This window comes from Gavialis gangeticus, unplaced genomic scaffold (genome assembly GCF_001723915.1).
Source record: "Gavialis gangeticus isolate Ggan-Ray unplaced genomic scaffold, GavGan_comp1, whole genome shotgun sequence".
Taxonomy (NCBI): domain Eukaryota; kingdom Metazoa; phylum Chordata; order Crocodylia; family Gavialidae; genus Gavialis; species Gavialis gangeticus.
Window position 1 is genome coordinate 53,934,554 of NW_017729032.1, and position 19,348 is coordinate 53,953,901.

The 19,348-nt window shown below is 39.3% G+C and overlaps 1 protein-coding gene across 1 annotated transcript in view; it reads left to right on the top strand.

The window, feature by feature from the left end:
• Positions 1-19,348, top strand: part of LOC109302237 (neurobeachin) — a 564,850-nt gene that overhangs the window by 282,812 nt on the left and 262,690 nt on the right. The window contains exons 11-13 of the mRNA XM_019523799.1: positions 4,791-4,899; positions 9,460-9,612; positions 11,471-11,639. Coding sequence (XP_019379344.1) covers positions 4,791-4,899; positions 9,460-9,612; positions 11,471-11,639 — 431 coding nt within the window. The remainder of the gene's footprint in view (positions 1-4,790; positions 4,900-9,459; positions 9,613-11,470; positions 11,640-19,348) is intronic.

Genomic DNA, 19,348 nt, shown 5'->3' on the forward strand with positions numbered 1-19,348 from the left:
TGAAGATCGTGACTTTTTACAATCCTAACCCTAACACACCGCATTCTTGATGAATTATTATTTACTCACACACCACACACCCTTCCCCAAAAAGTCTGTTGAAAATTGGAGTAGAAGCAGGGTGACACTGATGCAAGCAGGCTGCCATGCTTTTGCGTCTGCCAGCCTCAGGGAGGAAGAGGATAGAGTTCAACCTTCAGGGTTAGAGCTATGGTGTTAACTTTGTCACCACTACAGCCACTGTAGTCAGGATCCCCTGCAGACAGCATTTAGCCTTTTTTCTTTATTCTATCTTCTAAAGTATGTGTTTTGTTTTGGGGGGAGGGGGAGAAGGGGAGGAGTGTGGTATGCGAGAAAAAACAGTGAGTCATATATCTACAATCTGTATTTGGGGGTTGTAAGCTGTCTTGTTAGATTTTAATTTAAGGAATGGCATTATTGAATGCAGTGTTGAAAAATGATTGCAGGATCAGAAGATTAAAATGTACTAGGTACTAATCTATGTTCTAGAAGAGGGAAACAATTTACAAGAAAAGCTAACTAATAAATATCTTTGGTTTCATAATGCCTTTGCCATAAAATAGTTGATTGTGACTAAGTTACATAGGCAAAGGACTCCGGGAAAATAATGAACAAGTACAAGTATGAAAGACATCCTTGACCATATTTGTATGGTGACCTCACATGTTGTAAGTAATGCACAACTTATAATAAACATACTCACCTCCCTTGCTAAATGTTTTACCGACCTTCCAAGAATACACTGGCACATCTGGAAGAGATGTTTGTAATAGATTATCATTGTAACTAAGTTTCAGGTGTTAACCATGATAAGATGCGTAGTCTTTCAGAGACTTTTGTTGCCTCTATTAAATGTTAAATTGTAGAATAAGAAGTATAGTATCATCCAGTGAAAAGTATAAGAGTTTCATAATATGAGTTGAAAAGTTTATTTTTAGTTTTGTTTATGAAAAAGTACTACTAGAAACCTTTTTTTGACCTAAGATTCTCCTCTGTTTGGCAAAAAAACCCACAACCCCATAGTATATGTTTGATTCAGTATTGGTTGACGTATACTTGCCATTGTGTGTATCCTATAATTTAGTTGCTGTTCAGACAAACTGATGTGTCCTAGACAGGACATGGTATAGAGGAGATGTAGGAATGGGCTGAAGTATCCTTTATATTTGCCTTTGTATCTAGGGGAGTTGGAAATAGGCAAGAATGGAGAGAAATTTTGTATGGCAATGCACAGAATTTTGCAAGTTTAATGTGAGCCCTGCAGCAATCCGATGCAGTTTAGTTTCTGGTAAGTTTGTTAAATTCTGTTTGAAAATGTTCATCTTGGAAGGTGGCCTTCTAATAAATATTATTTCCCCTGTGGCAACAGTAACCACTGTTAAAGCATCTTTTTGGCTGTATGGTTCTGCTGAAAAATTTGATTATAAACTTCAATTTTTCAGGTATAACACATTTACTAACATTTTGAATGGCCAATATAATATGATTAAATGATTTTGTTAGATGTCCCCAGAAATACATTAAAAACTATGGTTTCAGTCTTGTAAATGAACTGATCAGTATCTTCTAGGATCAGAATATGGTGTTAGAGTGAGCAATTATTTATTTCAGTCTTATTTATGTGCTCTGTTGAAAAGTCAGTCTTTACAGATACTAAAAGGGCAATAGCGTATCTTGAGATTTGTACAACTGTTAGATCCTTCCAGAGAAGCAGACTGAACTGTCTGTAGTACAAAGCATGTATGTTACATGCAAAAAGTGGGTTCTTCTCTTTACTTTTTATTTTAATTAAGATTTTCTTTGGCCACTGTTTTCTTTTTAGTATACTCTTTTCCTTTCCCAAGATCATGACAGGAGCAAGTTTAAGCAAGGCTTTTGGAACAAATTCTAAGTATATAATCTGTTGGGGTTTTTTTTTCCTTTCTTTTGATCATTTCCTTCATTTAGTATGTTCAGTGGCAATTTAAAAAAAAAATTGTGAACTAGCCCTGTATTTCTTACTTATACCAGTTGACATTTAGAGAGACTGTTACTGCACAGAGGAATAGATCTGTATAGTCAAACAAACCTATTATAAATCAACTATTTTTTCACCAGTTTCACCAGTTGTTGGGTGCTACTGTTCATCAGTGCTGTTGTATCCTTATTCAGTAATGTCCTAAATTGCTTTAAATTTGTAGGAGAATGTGAGATGGTTCAGTTTAACCTCTAATTTCTCTAGTACTTAGAATTTTCATTATTTGAGGTTGCAGCAGTCCATTAATATGTTCTGCCTCAAAGATTTTAATACATATATACTGATACAGTTTTTTTCTCATAAAAGGAAAGCTTTTGTGGTAGATCATTTATATTATAGTGTTTTTCATAGACGTCGAGTAAGGTTGTGACTCATTGTGTGTGTTTGTATGAGGAAGTAATAAGATTATGCCCATGACTTGTAAGTTTTACAATCCAAGTGGATAAAACGGATAAATGGATAGAAACAAAATACTTGCAAGGGGTCACACACTAGGGCACTGATAGAATTTGGAAACAGAAGCCAAGTATTAAGTCTCACATCAGGATCATGTCCACGAGACAGCTTTATTTTCACCCTTTGTTAAACTCATCGGCTATTATAATTTCTGATTATGATATCAGTCCTATCATGTTTATAGTTCTGGACCTTAAACTCCTAAAGATTTATGCTTTCGTTTTTAGCATATGGCAAGTAGTTCTTCTGAAGTTACTGGAACTACTTGCAGTAAGTAATACTAAGTAAAGATGTAAAATCTATGCAGAATTGTTGCCTTAGCTTCTGCATGGTTTAGTTATTTCTAAATATAGACCAATCTAATATTTCATATCTTTCATTTATATAGAAACACTTAAATGCCTCTCACGAACTGCCACCGAGTAAAATTGTTCATGTTAGATATGAGAATCATCTTCAGATCTGTTGCTTAAAGTAAATGCTTAAAAATTGTTTTAGATGCTAAATAAAATTGTAGAAGCTTCTATTAAGGTAGAAAAAGATAAAGCTGGTAAATATAACCTGTTCTGAAATTGGTATGACAGTTTGACAAGCTGATTTTATGAAAAGGTTTGGAGTACAGTAACTGGACGGTGTCTATATTCTTTCACTGCTGACAATTTGTAAAGAATACTGTAGGTGGTTTGAGACTGATTATTATGACCTTACAATAATGAAGCAAAACAAAACGCTTTTTCTTGGTCACAGCATGTATTTTCATATGCCAGCACTACTCACCAAGAATAATCTGTCCCGTTTCCCTCAGCACACTGAAAATGTTTTGGTGCTGGCATGGATTAAGTGGTCTCAAAAGATGTTTTGAAAAAATTAAGAAGTTGTGTTTGAGGAGCAATAGAACTTTGAGCTGGGTGGATACTTTTAATAAAATTCAAACTTACAAAGGGCAGGTTGGATGTTTTCTACATTTCTTCCATAGTTACCAGTGCATACTTTTCTTTTTCCAGTGAGAATCTTTATAATAAAGCCAAATATACATGGAAAGATAAACATGTATCTGCATATTCAGGGAATTTTAAATGAGTTTCTTTCTAGAAAACTGATAATTGTTTTTAGCTCCTTTCTCTGTTTTTAATTCATTGCATTACATGTAGCCCTCAATTCCAGTGTGGTATTTGAAAAAAATCAGCTCTTAAAATATTTTTTCTCTTTTTCTCCCTCCTATGAATTTGTTTTTCCCTTCCTGTGTACTTCACAACAACTAGTGACAACATACCTTTCCCTTTCTCTCTCTCAGCATCGTCAGTGCATTTCTTTTCCATTCTATATCGCCTCTGACCAGCTCTATTAAAATGATTTCTTCTTCTCTTATTCTGTCACGTGGTTCTCTCTCTGCCTCTCCTGGTTCTCATTCTCTTCACTTGAATGGCAAGTCTGTCCTCTGAATTGTCCCGTATCTTTTTGTCTGCCTGCAAACTGTAACTTTTTGTGACTTCTTTTGTCTTGCTATGTTGTTTAAGCACATCACTCTGAGAAGTGTTGAACACTGTTGGGCTGCTGAGTGGTTTTCTTGCTGTTCCTGGACTTGTATCCTCTTAACATTTTCCCAAATACATGACACTGATTCTCAGCCTATGCCAGGATGCACATGAACCTTATTGTTTGGCCAGGCCTTGATGCTTGGATTTTGTCTTCATGGTTATTTTGGAGGAAATAATAAAGAGAACTCTCAGTACCAATATTGTTGTGCTCAGACTGGGCAGCATGGTCAATGTGCATGTGTAGCAGCTTTAGGCTTTGTCCCTGTTCTATTAGTAACTATAAAGTCTGAAAGTGCTGAATGGTGGTGCAGAAATGGCCACAGATTTTGCTCTGAAATTATTTAACAGTAATATTCAAGCGATTGCCAATACAGCCCATACCTGCACCAATCTAGTACTGTTAGCTACATCTCACTCATCAGTTCCTGTCCCCTTCAGCTGCACAAGACTTTGACTAGGACTGCAAGTTCTAGGAATGGGTGTTTAAAACATGGCACAGTCCTGGTCAAACCAGTGGAGATGGCAAAGACAATCTTTTGCTTCTATTTTGAATACTACCTTCCACTTCAAGTTTTGTATTATGTGAATGATTGATGGGAAATTAGTCATTATAAAATGTGTAACTTCTGTTCTGTTTTAAAGAATGTTCACTTTAAGCTTGTTTCTGTTCACGTTATAGCTGCTGATAGTGAAAATGTAACAATAAAGACTAATTTAGAAATTGTGAAATCTGATAAATATTTGTACTTTACATGCAGTGCTACCCTATTGGCTTTCCTGGTTGAACTTCTGAAGAGTTCAGTAGCCATGCAAGAGCAAATGCTTGGTGGAAAAGGCTTTTTAGTCATTGGCTACCTCCTTGAAAAGGTATGTCTTTAATGTTTTATATTTATTATTAATACTGACATTTTAAAAATATCGATGAATATTTTCAGTCATCTGTTTGCATTGCTAGGCTGCATCCATACAAGCACGCACATGCATTTTGTGGCCCCTCAAAGGCTTTTGAAGGGCTGCAAAATGCACCCTGCACATGTGATTTGGTTTTCCATGCTGCATATTTGCAGTATGGCCATAAATTTAGATACCGGGAAATCCCAGAAAAAAGCAGGGTGGCACATGTGACAACTGCATGTGCCTCCTGAAACTGGAGCCTGGCTGGCCAGACCTGTATTCCAGCTGCTGGCCAGGCCCTGCGAGGCCAGATCACTGCTGCTAGAGCCGCAGGAGGCCCTAGGACCTCAAGTAAGGCTGCTGGGGCCAGCCCAGGGGATTGATTGCCTCAGTAAATATCTTGGAAATATTGCCATGTGAATATTTATTATGCTATTTACAGGGTGCTTGATTTCTTTCTTTGCCCATATGCTCCTGTTATATTGCTAATGTTCATTTTTATGAATCCTCAAATTTTAGTGAATTCCCCTCAAATTAAGACTCATTCCATTGAAATGGAAAGCCAGTATACATTGCAGCAAAATATGATAGATGTAGATAACAAACTAGTTACCAATATTGATTTCTAGAAAAATTTAAGATCAAGCTTTGTGTATAGCACACTTCAGAAGAAGGAACTGGGTATGACAAAGATGTAGATGAAATATTGCTTGGTCTGTATTCAGAAAACAAGCAGCACATTGTCTTAGTTGTTTATAATTGAAAGAGTGTCTCACTTCTTGATGAAGTGGAAAATAGTATCTGCACATATCTTCTAGTTTTCTCCCCCAAATCACCGGTGATCTTTACATTAGATTAAATATGGCTGCTAGCTTTCATTCATGGTGCATTTTCTTGGAGATATTGGGTAAGGTAATCAGATCTTGAGGATGGATCAAATGGTATCTTGATGCTGTCAGCAATGAAGGCAGCACAACACCTAGATCTTTAGTAATATTCCCAACGCCCTCCTGTAATATTGAACAGGTATAGTGTGACAAGATGCACCTGTAAATGTGCACATGACAGTCTTCTCCCAGAAATTTGAAACTATCCAACACCACTTTCTCAGAATGCTCAACTGTAGTCAGTCTAATCTATAGATAATACACAAGTGTGTCTATAGCCTCTCCCTCCCCAACACCCTCCCCCCCCACCTTATTATATCAAAGTGCTAGACTGGTGTTTTAGCCATCATGGTCCCAACTATATAGTTATATACCCAACTTTGTCTCAACTATATAGTTAGTTCAATAAAACATATGCACCCCCCAAAAAAAATAAATAAATCCTTACTTCTCATTCTGTTGCATCAAAGGCAGCTGACAAACCTAATAACAGTGGACACACTGTCTTAATTCGTTTGCAAGAAGAAATCAACCAGTATAACCAAAGCAACTGCTATGTCATGCTCAGAATTACGATCAGATTGACAAATACTTGGAAATCTCTTCATACTAGATATTTAGCTATCTTGCCATAGCATTAATTAGAAAAGACAGGTAAGATATTGTCACTGGTCATATTGGCAATGGTAAGTGATGTGTGGTTGAGCAAACAGCTTCCTTTTGAGAGGCTGGTCTTCTGCTTTTTCTCTGGCAGGAATCAACAGTTTCTACTAGTAATGGACTGGACTCTTTTTAGAATTCATTGCCAATTAGTAAGAATATAAGATCTTTCAACACCTGTGTAAGAAAATGTGGCATTTGTCCCTTGAAGAACTCTGGTTTGTCCCATGGCTACAGAAAGTTCAGGCAGGATCCTTACATTTTTGTCCACAAAATTATTTTCCTTGCCACAGAAAGCATCTGTATCTGCAGCCACGTGGAGGGTGCACAGAGTTATGGTGTTGTTTAACACTTCAGAAATGCTGACTATAACTTGCCCTCCTGTGTACTAAGGCACAATTTAAAAAAACTGTTTGACTGGTCTTAGCTTTAGTCCCACCAGCACTCAAGTGACCCTCCCACTTATTATCATTACTATGAACTATGGTGACCTTTGACAATGAATAAAAAGAAGGAAGTATAGGGGCCTCTTCATTGATGGCTAGAGACAAACCTGGTTATAAAATGTCATGAAATCATAAGCCTGGGTCTGTCAATGTAATAATGTTTTGCTGACTAATGTTGGATTTCTAGAATAATGACATTCTGGAAATGCAATTGCCATTAGTTACTGAGAGGTGAGCAATAGGAAATGGTTTACCACAACAGGAGAAGGGAGCCCATGACCTGATATTCAAAGGAGGCAAGAAAAAACAATGAAATCAGTTTGACTTCCATCTTTCTGTTTTTCTCTTATTCTGAGTGCCAGATAAAGTCTGAGCAGTGGTAAGAATTAAGCTGACAGCCATCTGTGGTAGTCTTGTCATTGCCAGGTTGTCATTGCTACACATGGAACTTTTTTATTTATATATATAAAATATTAAATATATATTTAAGAATATAGATATAGATATCTATATTTATATATATGTAGATATATATAAGATAAATTAAATATACGTAATTTTATGAAGAACAAAGACAAACCCTCCTGCTTCATGAACATATGCACTCATGGTTTGGGTAGACTCTAGAGAGACTACCTTTGTTGTTTTAATTATGGCAAACTGGACCTGTATAAATGAGCTTTAGGCTTCTAAGGAATTTAGAGGGTAGTTCAACCACAAGGTATAAGACATGGGAAGAAGAGTTTTGATCATGCCCAGATAGATTTGTTTTTTCTTTTCCAACACAGTTTGATGCACCATCAAGCCTTTTTAATTTTTTTATTGGTTAATGATATGTAAGGACAGTCTTAGATTCTTGATAGGAATAACTACTAACATTAGGCCACAGATTTCAAATGAAAATGCCAGCTATTACTTCAGTTTCTCTGCTATAATCTTAATAGTGTAGAATTTAAATTAGATAGTATTTTAGAGAAATAGGGTTTAAAAATAGATTTTATGTGGTCTAAAAAGTCTGCTTTCACAGTAATTTTCATTACATATAGTGTATTAGTTATTTTGTATTTTCTTGTCTAATTTAGCATAAGTTCTAATAATGATGCATTTTAGCACAATTTTAAAGCTTTATTCGTAAAAGCAATGGGTATGTATCAGTATGAAAGTCTGAACTACCATTTATTTTATTTATTTTAGTAATTTGTCAATTTGTAAATACTGCTGTGAATAACTCAGTATCCACCTTTTAGGGTTGTCATTTTTATCTTTTTTCTGTTTTTCTGTCCTCTACTGTCACTGGAGAGAGGTTTGGAGAACTAGTTATATTTTTTAATTCTTTTGTGGTTTTTTTTAAGCTTTTTGGCTTTTTTGGCATTGGGACATTTTAGAACAATTGCCTTAATGTTATTTTTTAAGATTTAATTGTACAAAATTAAATTTTAGAGTTTCAATTCCATTTAACCAGCATGTCTGGCATATGGGTGCCTAATATTTGCATATCTCAAAGAACTTCAAAGGTTCTTTTGGCTAACTTAGTTAAGGTCTCCCAGCTTTCATAGCTAGTGACATCATACTGAAGCAGTTTGGCCAGTTCTAACACCTGATCACCTCTGGATGACCAGGTATACATTTATTGATCACTAGCCAATTGCCCGCCAAGACTGACGGGGGCAGGGGGCTGGGATGGAGTGCTGCCACCCAGTGCCCCATGCTGCCGCTGTTCTGGCTCTTTCAGGGAGCAGGCTGGGGGAGCCTAAGCCCCTGTGTCCAGTCCATGGCACAGCTTCAGAATCATGGCGGTGCTCCCCCATGCTTGGAGCATTCTGATTGGCTGTTTCCATCAGCCAATCGGAGTGCAAATAAAGTGTTATGGATTGACAGACAGACTTAGGTGTTTATAATATTAGAGTTCTCAGCCAGTCCAGCTATGAGTCTAGAGTGAGCTTCAAAATCATGTGCCATGAATCATGGTGAGGTACCTTTGTCACTGCTGCTTATCATCCTGTTTACTCTGTTATGTATTTAGTTGTATTTTTATGTTTTGAGAAACACATTGACTGTAATGAACTGTGTTCTCCCATGGAATATGTAAGTGCTTCATGATATAGAAGAAAAGCTGGAGACATAGAAAGAAAAGGCAAGGCATTATGCTGCAAAGGCTGGAAGACTGACTGATATTGATGAGAAAAGAGGAAAAAACAGAAAAATAAAATCTTTTAGCAGGAAATCTTTCAATGCAAACATTTGATAAGATTCAGGTATCTGTTCAATAAGCAAAATGGCACATTTAATTAATCATTACATACATAAATTATCAACAAAATAGTAATGTTTTGACCTGAGAAAGTGTAGCACTTTCCTCTTTGAAGAAGGCTATTATGATTAGCTATGAGATGTATATGGATTTGTCTGTTTTTATTCTGGTTTAAAAAAATAATAATATGTAAGTAAATATTAATGCAGTGAACATCTAATTTGATGTTTTAATCTTTCACTAAAGGAAGAGAGTATACTAAGAGTTTTAACATTTGATTTATTCTCAGTCCTCTAGAATTCACATAACCAGGGCAGTTTTGGAGCAATTTTTATCTTTTGCAAAATATTTGGATGGTTTGTCACATGGAGCACCTTTATTGAAGCAATTGTGTGACCACATTCTTTTCAATCCTGCTATCTGGATACATACTCCTGCAAAGGTATGTATACAATGTTGTAGGTATTTACTCCTTGCCTTGTAAAGCACCATACATGCCTTGCTTTATACCAGTGGTTCTCAACTTATTAGACCGGAGGCACCCCTTGGAAAATTCCAGCTCTTAGTTTTCACTAAAAATAATAGAAGTTTTGTTGTAAAAAACTCAGGACCACAGGAGGTCAGAAAATGTTTAACACTTTGAATTTCTATTGTAATAAGTCACTGGCTTTATCTTATGAATCATGTTTGCAGTCCTAACGTTATGTGACACCCCACGGCACCCTTGAAAGAATCTCAAGTCACCCTAGGGTGTTGTGATTTCGAGGCTGAGAATCACTTCATACAATGGAAATGAGAGCTTCACAGTTTTTTTTAAAGAAGACAGAAGTGAAATAGTTTTCTTGACTGATTGGACACAGTCCCCCTTCTGAAGCAGAAAATCACGTGGTATATAATCCCTTTCATAAACTTTGCAGTCTTCATCTAAAAATCAATCAGTTGATGATTGGAAAGATTCTTTTAATTTGTAGCTTAAAATTATTCATGGCCAATTTTTATCTATTTGTTTTTGTGCCAACATTTTTAATTTAAACTTCCTTTTTTCCCCCTTCCTCTCCATCCCCCAAATCATGCATGTCTCCTGGATGTACTTTTAGGCTAAGTACAAACAGTCAAAAAGCCTGAGGCTGAATTGATTCAATCTTTGCAGGTCAATCTAAGCTTCATAGATTGAACCAAAAAACAAAAGAACAGACATTCACTTTTGATTCCAGAAATGCGACCACATGCCTACAGCAGCCCAGGTCAGAAGCCAGGGCTGGAGATGCTAGAGCATGCCCCCCTACTCAGCTAGAGCAGACAGGTTGGGCCAAGGCTAACACACCCATCCTTGCAGGGAAGGTTTGCAGGGAAGGCCCAGAGCATCCTGGGATGCTGGAGAACTGTGAGTTAACTTGAATCTGGAGGGGATTTGGGACAGAAGTTCAATAAACTGATTTAACCTAAATCAGTTAAGTCTGACACTACATCCCTCCAGGTTTATTTTAAAACAGTTTTGGTCACCTTAAAAGAGGTTTATATGCACTGATCTTCTGTTGTGTTACAGATTTAAATTGGTTTCTGATCACTTATATTGGTTTGTGTATAATTTCTGTCCCTAGCTGTAAAGAATTATCATATTTGCTTCAAATCTTCATTTTGCTAGGCAAAACAACCCAGACTCCTTTACTATCTTCCTGTAAAAGAAGTTTTCCATTTCTCTGATCATCCAAGAAGTCCCTTTCTGTAACTGTGCTGTTTAAATTTAACCTTTCTTGGTGCTAAGAATTATGCACAGTATTGCAAAGAAGGTCTTTCCATTCCCTTTGCACAATACAATTGCAATCTCCTGGAAATAGTTTGCTTCATGTATTTTAGGATCCTGTTGCCTTTTTTCATAGTTGCATCACAGTATTGTCATAATTTTAATCTAGCAATGAATATTTGTAAAAGTAATCCAAAAGTGAAATAGTCATAAATTATAGGATTACATAAATCTAGGATAATTCTTAAAAAAACAAAAATATATACTTCCAAATCCATCAATTTTTTTGTTCTTCTGTTTTAAGAAATTTGCTTCTAGGAATAACCAAACTGCAGTTTCTCTTGAGAATTAGGATTTCATTCAACTGAAATGCAGTCTGACTAAAAAATCTAAAGAGTTATGCTCTGTATCATATAGCTAAAATATAAACCAAGGGAAATATTCACGCACAAAATTACTTTTAACCCATTTGTTTGCTTACTTATTTAATGTCAAAGCCAAATGCAATTTTACTTGTATTTAACTAATATTTATATAGGTTATAATTTCATTTTAGGTACAGCTTTCATTGTACACCTACCTGTCTGCTGAATTTATTGGCACTGCCACTATCTACAATACAATACGCAGAGTAGGAACAGTATTACAGCTAATGCACACACTGAAATACTACTACTGGGTGGTTAATCCTGCTGATAGCAGTGGCATTACTCCTAAAGGACTAGGTAAGTACAATATAAATTTATAACAAACTGTACAACTTTTTCACAAAGAACAGTAACAGCCTTGGTAATGTGTGAGAGCTGGGAGGACCAATAGACAAAGAGTTAGGCAGAGGTTGATAACAGCTACCAGTTAGTGGCTGACATCTTAAATAATTGCATAAGTACTTAAATAAAATTTTAAACAGCATTTATTGTACTTCACACAGGACTTTTGAAATGCTATTGAAAATAACCCCTATTTTTAGGTGTCATTTATAAATTCCTATTCTTCTATCACATCTACTGTAGTGCTTGAATCCTTCAGAAAAAAATTAGATTTTGACTAACTTGTCCTCCCTCACATATTATATTATTTTACACAGTAATGTAATTAAGGGGGGGGAGGGTGAGCATGGCACCAGTCATAGGCAATGACTTAGGCAAGTAGTGCAAAATAGCAGCAGCTGCTGCCGTTACTAGCTTGGCGCTTTTGCAGTTGGCAGTCACCTGGCCACTGTTGCTGCCAGGGACCACAACTGCTCAGCTATGGCTCTGATTTTGTAGCTGTATATTTCTTCAGTATGTACTTGTTTTACATTTTGTAAGTCTGATGAGCAAACAAGCTTCACAAAATTATATAGTGATTAGCTTCTCTGTCTCTAAAAAACATATGAAAAGCTCTGGTACTCGTTACTGAAATCTCCAAAACATTTTGAACTCAGTAATACTTTTTTGCTTCTCTTAACCAAAGAGATTGATTTGACAGTGCTTAAAGTTCCATACTTAACTTTGGTCAGGAGTAGTTAAACACACAGGCTAGGGACATACATTACACATAAACCGGTTTAAGTGATCAGAAATTGGTTTAAACATGTAACAGAACAGACATTCAGTGCACATAAACCAGTTTCAAAATGGCTGAAACCTTTTTGAGATAAACCTGTTTGAATATAGTATGAGACTTAACTGATTTGTCTCAAACTGTTTTATGCAATGTCTGCCACAGACCCCTTGCTGAGTCCTCCAGCATCCCAGCATGCTCTCTGGGCTGGGCGGGGGTCTTTGCTCCACAGCAGGGCTGACCCCACCCCTCCGCTCTGTAGCCCAAGCAGGGACTGGCCCGAGTGGAGACACTGGCCAGCATGGTCCTGTTAAGTGGGCAGGGAAAAGGTTAATTCTTTTCTCCTTGTCCTGTTTTCCCACTATAGCCAGGGTCAGCCTGTCTGCTGGGGAGCAGAGCAGAGGGGCCTGCAATGGTGGCCCCTGGAGCTGGCAGACCCCAGCTGCCGGGAAGGGACAGGGGGAAAAATTGACCCTTCTCCCTGCCCCCTTCACCTTAACCAGGGCTATGCTGTGTTGGTTCTCCCACAGGGTGTGTGTGTGGGTGGGGGGGGCTTTGTTCCGTGCTGGAAGGGACTGTCCCCCTCCTCCACCTTCCAGTGTGGGTAGGGGGCTCTGTGAGGTGCTGGATGGGGACTCTTCATCCTTCTCCTCCCCTTTCCCCCCAATGCCACAGGGCTGGGAAGGGGGAGCTCCATGCGATGCTGCCCAGCCCCAGAGCAGGGGTGGGGGCAGTGGAAGGCTCTGTTCCATACCGGGGGGAACTCTTCCCCCTCCTTCTCCTTCCTCCCAGACGGGCAGTGGGAGTGCAGATTTCAGCTGGGCAGTGTGTGGGTGTGAGCGTGGGGGGTGTAGGGACCCCTACACACTCCCCCCGTGGCAGCAGCAGGCAGGGAGGTCAGGGTGCTTGTGCCCAGAGCAGGTATGACTCCAGCCAGCACTGCAGGGGGGGAGGGAGTGGAGTCTGCTCCATCGCCAGGGCTCTTCTCCCTGCACTTGCAGCTCCAGTGCTCACGGTAGGAGAAGCCCCACACTGGAGCCTGCTGCCTCCCCTGCTCCCTGCTGTGCAGGGCCCCGCACTCCACTGGGAGTAGAGGGTGCCCCACCCCCTGCCTCTGCGTGGAGTCTGGCATGGGGCTTCCCCACTGCAAGTGTGGAGCTGCAAGCGTGTGGCGCAGAATTAACTCAGACAATTTACCATCTGTCATAATACCCTGCTGTGAATCTGAGCGGAGCAACAAGCCCACATAAAACTTTATCTCAGTTTATACTACGCTTTCCATCCAGTGTGTATAGATATATAAGGATTTAACTTTACTCTAGAAAATGTTCGTATGAGTTCAGACCTTAAGGTCCTTGGCACACATTACACTTAAGACCATGATTACCCAGTTAATAATATCTTAAGTAGTTACTCAGTCACATGTTAATGCAATTAACGGTGTAGTAAAACCAGGAATAAGTCACAAAGTCATTATACAAAATATGTATAATAACTTTATGGCTGGTTTGTATAATGCCATTAATTGAATGTGTAGCTGACTGGGGTTCCCAGCCTCCAGAGTGCATGGGAACTCCCATGTACTTCCAAGGCTGAGACTGCCAGTCAGCTGATTGCTGTTCCCAGCCTCAGGAGCCCATACACTTAAGGGGTCTTATGTGCCCTCAAGGCTGGGAGCCACGATCAGCTGCTGCTTTCAGCCATAGGGGCATATTGGAGCTTCTGATTCAGATACACCCTCTTGGCTAGGGGCAGCACCAGATGTGGGCACCCTGACTTCAGGATACATCTGGAGTCAAGAGCTCCACAGTGCCCCCATGCCTGAGAGCCCTGTCAGCTGATCCTGCTTCCTAGCCTTGGGGACTTACCATGCATTCCCATTGCTGGGAGCCCTGTCAGTTGATACGAGCTCCCAGCCATAGGGGCACAACATGCATTCTTGTGGCTGAGAACCCCCATGGCTGGGAGCCCTGTCAGCTGACCCAGGTTCCCAGTCATGGGGATGCACCTTGAATTCCTGTGGTTGGGATCCCTGTTAGCTGATCCAAGCTCCCAACTGTAGAGGCACACCATATACTCCTGTGGCCAGGAGCTTGGATCAGCTGTCAGAGTGCATGGTACGTCCTCACAGCTGGGAGTCCAAATTAGCTAACAGGGCTTCCAGCCCCTGGAGCTTACTAATTTCTGGTACAGGGGGATCAGGATCCCAGGTTCCCCCCTGCACTGGCAATATAGTGTGATGAAACCTGATACTCGGTTGCCACAGTCATGCCTCCTGTCATGCACATGTGGCGTAGCAGGAAGCAGGATTATGGGAATCATACATCAGATCCCATTGCGCCTTTAATTACACATCTGCCAGGGGCCTAAGTCTGAAACTTCAGAAATTCCACCTCATCCTGATATGACATCTTATTTTTGACACCTAATTTTCTTGAACCTGTTTTAAGGAGTGTTTGCTTATAACACTCCAATAGCAGGACTCTCAATTATTAAGGCCTCTTGAACTTTTGGGAATACATCTGATAACCTGTATGGAGATTTGTATTTTGAAAAATTCTGATTCAGTACCTCAGACACTCTTCTCCTTTCAGTTAGATTGACAACATTTGAATAGTCTCTGTTAGGAAATCACTTTAAAACCCCAAGGTTTTTGCAGATCCACTTTGTTTTTCTATCTAGGCTGTGGCCGCCTTATACAGCCACTGGTTGGGGTTGATGATAGTTATGCCTATGTTCTACTATGGGCATATCCCATGCTTTTGGGCTTTACTGGTTGCCGCATTGGGTTGGGAGGGAGGGAATTCGTATTCCCTTTCCACCCAACTTTCTGCTATGTGTCAGAGTATTTTTGTTTTTGTTTTTTAAAAGCCTTCCTCCAAAGCATTGGGTTTTGGATGTAGCTAAGGTTGAAGATTTTCCCTGATGGGACTTAAACGTGGAACATCCTGCCGAGATGGTCTTGCCTTTCCACTCAGGGCCAGACCAATCACTGTATCTGGGGTCTGGAAGGAATTTTATCCCATGGTGAGATTGGTTTGGACAGTGGGGAGTTTTGCTTTCATCTGTAGCAGGGGGCATGGTTCTATACCTGGGATCTCTTGAACGTATATTAACAACCTTTTACAGAAGCAGGATGTTGGCTGCTCTGGTCTCCTTGCTTTACTAGTGGCAGGTTAAGGTGTTATGTCCTATGTTGTGTCAAGGTTGAATGGTAGTTTTACTAAGAGGTTGTATTATGGATTTGTTATAGGATGGTTTGTTTAGGGATGATCTACCTTAGACAATGGTGTTATACTTCTAAACCATGTTACACTGCTTATAATTTTGGTGTACTTTAACTGTTTATGCAGTTTTTCGACTCCAGATTTCTGCTTTGGGGTGGATTTCTTTCCTTTGCTTTTAAATATTTTGCCTAAAATGGTTTAGACACTTTTCAGAATCAGGTAAAGGAGAAAATGTGTGAGGTGAGCATTTTTGTTAATACCTTTTCTGACGAAAAGATATTAACAGCAAGGACTTAAAACAGGCTGCAGAGCTATGAAATTGGAGGAAAGATAAGTTCCCAGGGTAGCAGAAAAGTAAGTTACAGAAAAAGCATAGCTTGATTAGCCAAAGATGAAGACTTCTCAAAAGGGAAAATGATCATTAACACATGTATTGTAAAGATTAAGATTAGCAGAAATCAGGTAGACTATCATCTTTTTTTTTACTGTATTGGTGTTCAGTCCTTGGTTCTTAAGTTCCTGGCCAGTTTGTGAATTTTTGTTCCCAGGATTGCCTTTTGAAGGTGAAGGTGATCTCTAAATGATTTCAGATGTAATAAATGGAGGTATCTTACCCATTATGCCCTGCTGTCTAGCTGTAGTTGACATCAGTGAAGCTGTATGAGCTGAAGCTTTCCTGATGCAAACAAGAGGGAACTGCTGACTAGATTTTCTTCATAGAAGATACTTATCCACCATTAATGTGCCTCTTTCTGGCTTCTAAGTAAAGTGCACTTTACTTAGAAGCATCTAGGAGAATTGAGAGAGAGATTTAGAATCGCTGGGTTGAGTGTGATTTTTTTTTTTCCTGAAATGTATTAATTACTAATAGATATGTTTATTAGAAATGAATAATTACAGAATGATGAGATTTTGTAATGAAGGTTTATGAATACCATGCTAAATTTTTGGGAGGTGCCTACCATTTTGTATGAGCACCAAAAAAAAAAAAAAAATCTGTATTTGAAGCAAACAAACAAAATCCCCTCCATTTTAATTGTTCAAGAATATTGTATGAATTGAATAACATAGCCACTTTAGGTGTCACTGGGCACATCTGCACATGCATATTAATGTGCAGCAATAAACTCCAGCACATATCATGCCAGAGTTTATTGCTCCTGGGCACCACATTTACAAATGCACCTGGAACCACAGCACATTGAGCTGAGTTGGAGCAGCCCTACCTGGCAGGGGGCACAGCATGGGGCTGGTCCAACCTGGCTTAACATGCTACAGAGGGGCTGGCTGGGGCATGAGTGTGCTTCAGTGTGGGGGCTAGCCAGCAGGCAGCCCCCACGCTGAAGAACCCTTGTGCCCCAGCTAGCCAGGTCAGTATCTATATATGCATTGCTACACATGCAAAAGTTCTGCAGCAGGGTAGTATTTCTATTTAAAAGTGCTGCCCAGCTACAGAGTTTATTAGTTTCCTGTGGCATAATAGGCCTGCATGTATAGATGCTGGACAGCTCTGCAGTAAATGTCTTGTGTAGACATGCCTACCAATACCATGACCTCAGAAAACCACTTCCATGTCAGGAAAGCATTTGCAAATACAGCATTGTTGTACACACACATCCATATCCATATCTATCTATCATACACACACACACACACACACACACACACACACACACACACATATTAAAAACTGATAATATGTTTGTATGTATGTACACACACATTTCTGCCAAATGCACACTACAGATTTTCCTTTTTAAAAATGCAAAACCATATATAATGAGCAGAAATTAAACCACTTATCATAAGAACTTCAGAATGTTACCATCACTATGTTTGAAGTGGCATCTGATATTTCAGGATGAAAGATTGAGGCCTGCTGTCTGTGACTGATAATTTTACTGTTAGGTATTGAAAAATGTCAAAGTATAAAAAATGGCAGAAGGCAGAAATAACTGTCAGAAATAACTGAAGCTATGAGCTAATTTGGTATGAGGCTTTTTAGATTTGGAGGAAAGTTTAATGGAAATCTGGCCAATTTCAGAAATTACATCTAGATGTTATAATCCTTTCAAATAATTTACAGTTGGAAACGTAAAGTCACACATACGAATGCAAGCTCCTTCATGCAGGCATTCAAATAGATTGATGTTTGTTTGTCTTATAGGCATATCATTTTCGGTTTTTTATTACTTGGAGGTTGTGTCTGCATGTGATGATACATTGCCATAACAACGCACTATGGCAAAGTAGCATCTGCAGGCACCTACAAGTGACCAGCAGCTACCTCACCATAGTGATGTGCTGCCCTGGTATATGGCGCTGTTATTGGATAGCAGTTGCTAAAAATAACTGTGTACTGCACATACAGTGCAGTACGGGCTGTTACTGTGCTGTGATTCAGTACTTCGAAAAGGAAGTACTACATTATGGCGCAGTAAAAAAATCACAATAACGACATGTGTAGACATGCCCAGAGATACTGAAATACATTTTCTTTAATTTTAGTATAGTAGCTTGATGTTATCTGAAATACATTTATACTGTTCAAGGCTTTATTCCTTTGTCATGCCATAATGAAACAAAATATAGGTGGTTTTTTGTACACTTATTTCTGAATGACTTAAAACATGCTAATAGTGAATCAGTTCTATGCACCTGTGCTATTGAACGATTTTATCTCTGTTTTGCTTTAGGCAGATGATCCATTAATAATGTCACAATCCTAGACAAGTCTTCAAAGGTCACTAGATGCTTTTCAGCAGATTGTGTCTTAAATAGTTTGGCAATCAACACTGATAAATCCAAAGTACTGTTTTCTGGAAAGAAAGAAATTACTTAAATAAATGCTGTCTAGAGCCAGTGAATCTGTACTGATGAGTTTTTGAAACTTAAGTTATTAAACTTTTTGTGTTGAACTAATTTTGTTTGTTTGCCCTACTTTTCTTGAAATGAAAACAGCAAGTACATTGAAATACTTTAAAGTTTGACTAGTTGGCCTGGCTTTTGTAAAGACTTTTGCATCTTTTATTCCCATTCTATTTTGTAGTTTTATACCATAGTTTCTTCTCAGATTTTGTGCAGAAGCAATATATATTAATGATTTCATAGTTTCGTAGTTTCTAGGGTCGGAAGGGACCTAAGAAGATCATCTAGTCTGACCCCCTGCCATGGGGAGTACTGGGGTCAACCTCTTCTTAAAAACCCCCAGGGTAGGAGCCTGCACCACCTCCCTTGGAAGTTGGTTCCAGACCCTAGGCGCCCTGACCGTGAAATAGCGCCTTCTGGTGTCTAACCTAAATCTACCCTCTGCTAGCTTGTGACCGTTGTTCCTGGTCACTCCTGGTTGTGCTCGGGGGAACAGTGCCCCCCCAATGCCTTCTGATCCCCCCTGACCAGTTTGTAACAGGCCACAAGATCCCCCCTCAGCCTTCTCTTGTGGAGGCTGAACAGGTTCAGGTCCCGTAGTCTCTCCTCATAGGGCCTGCCCTGCAGTCCTCTGATCATGCGAGTGGCCCTCCTCTGGACCCTCTCCATGTTGTCCACATCCCTCTTGAAGTGCGGTGCCCAGAACTGGATGCAGTACTCCAACTGCGGCCTGACCAGTGCCGCATAAAGGGGGAGGATCACCTCTCTGGACCTGCTCGAGATGCATCTGTGGA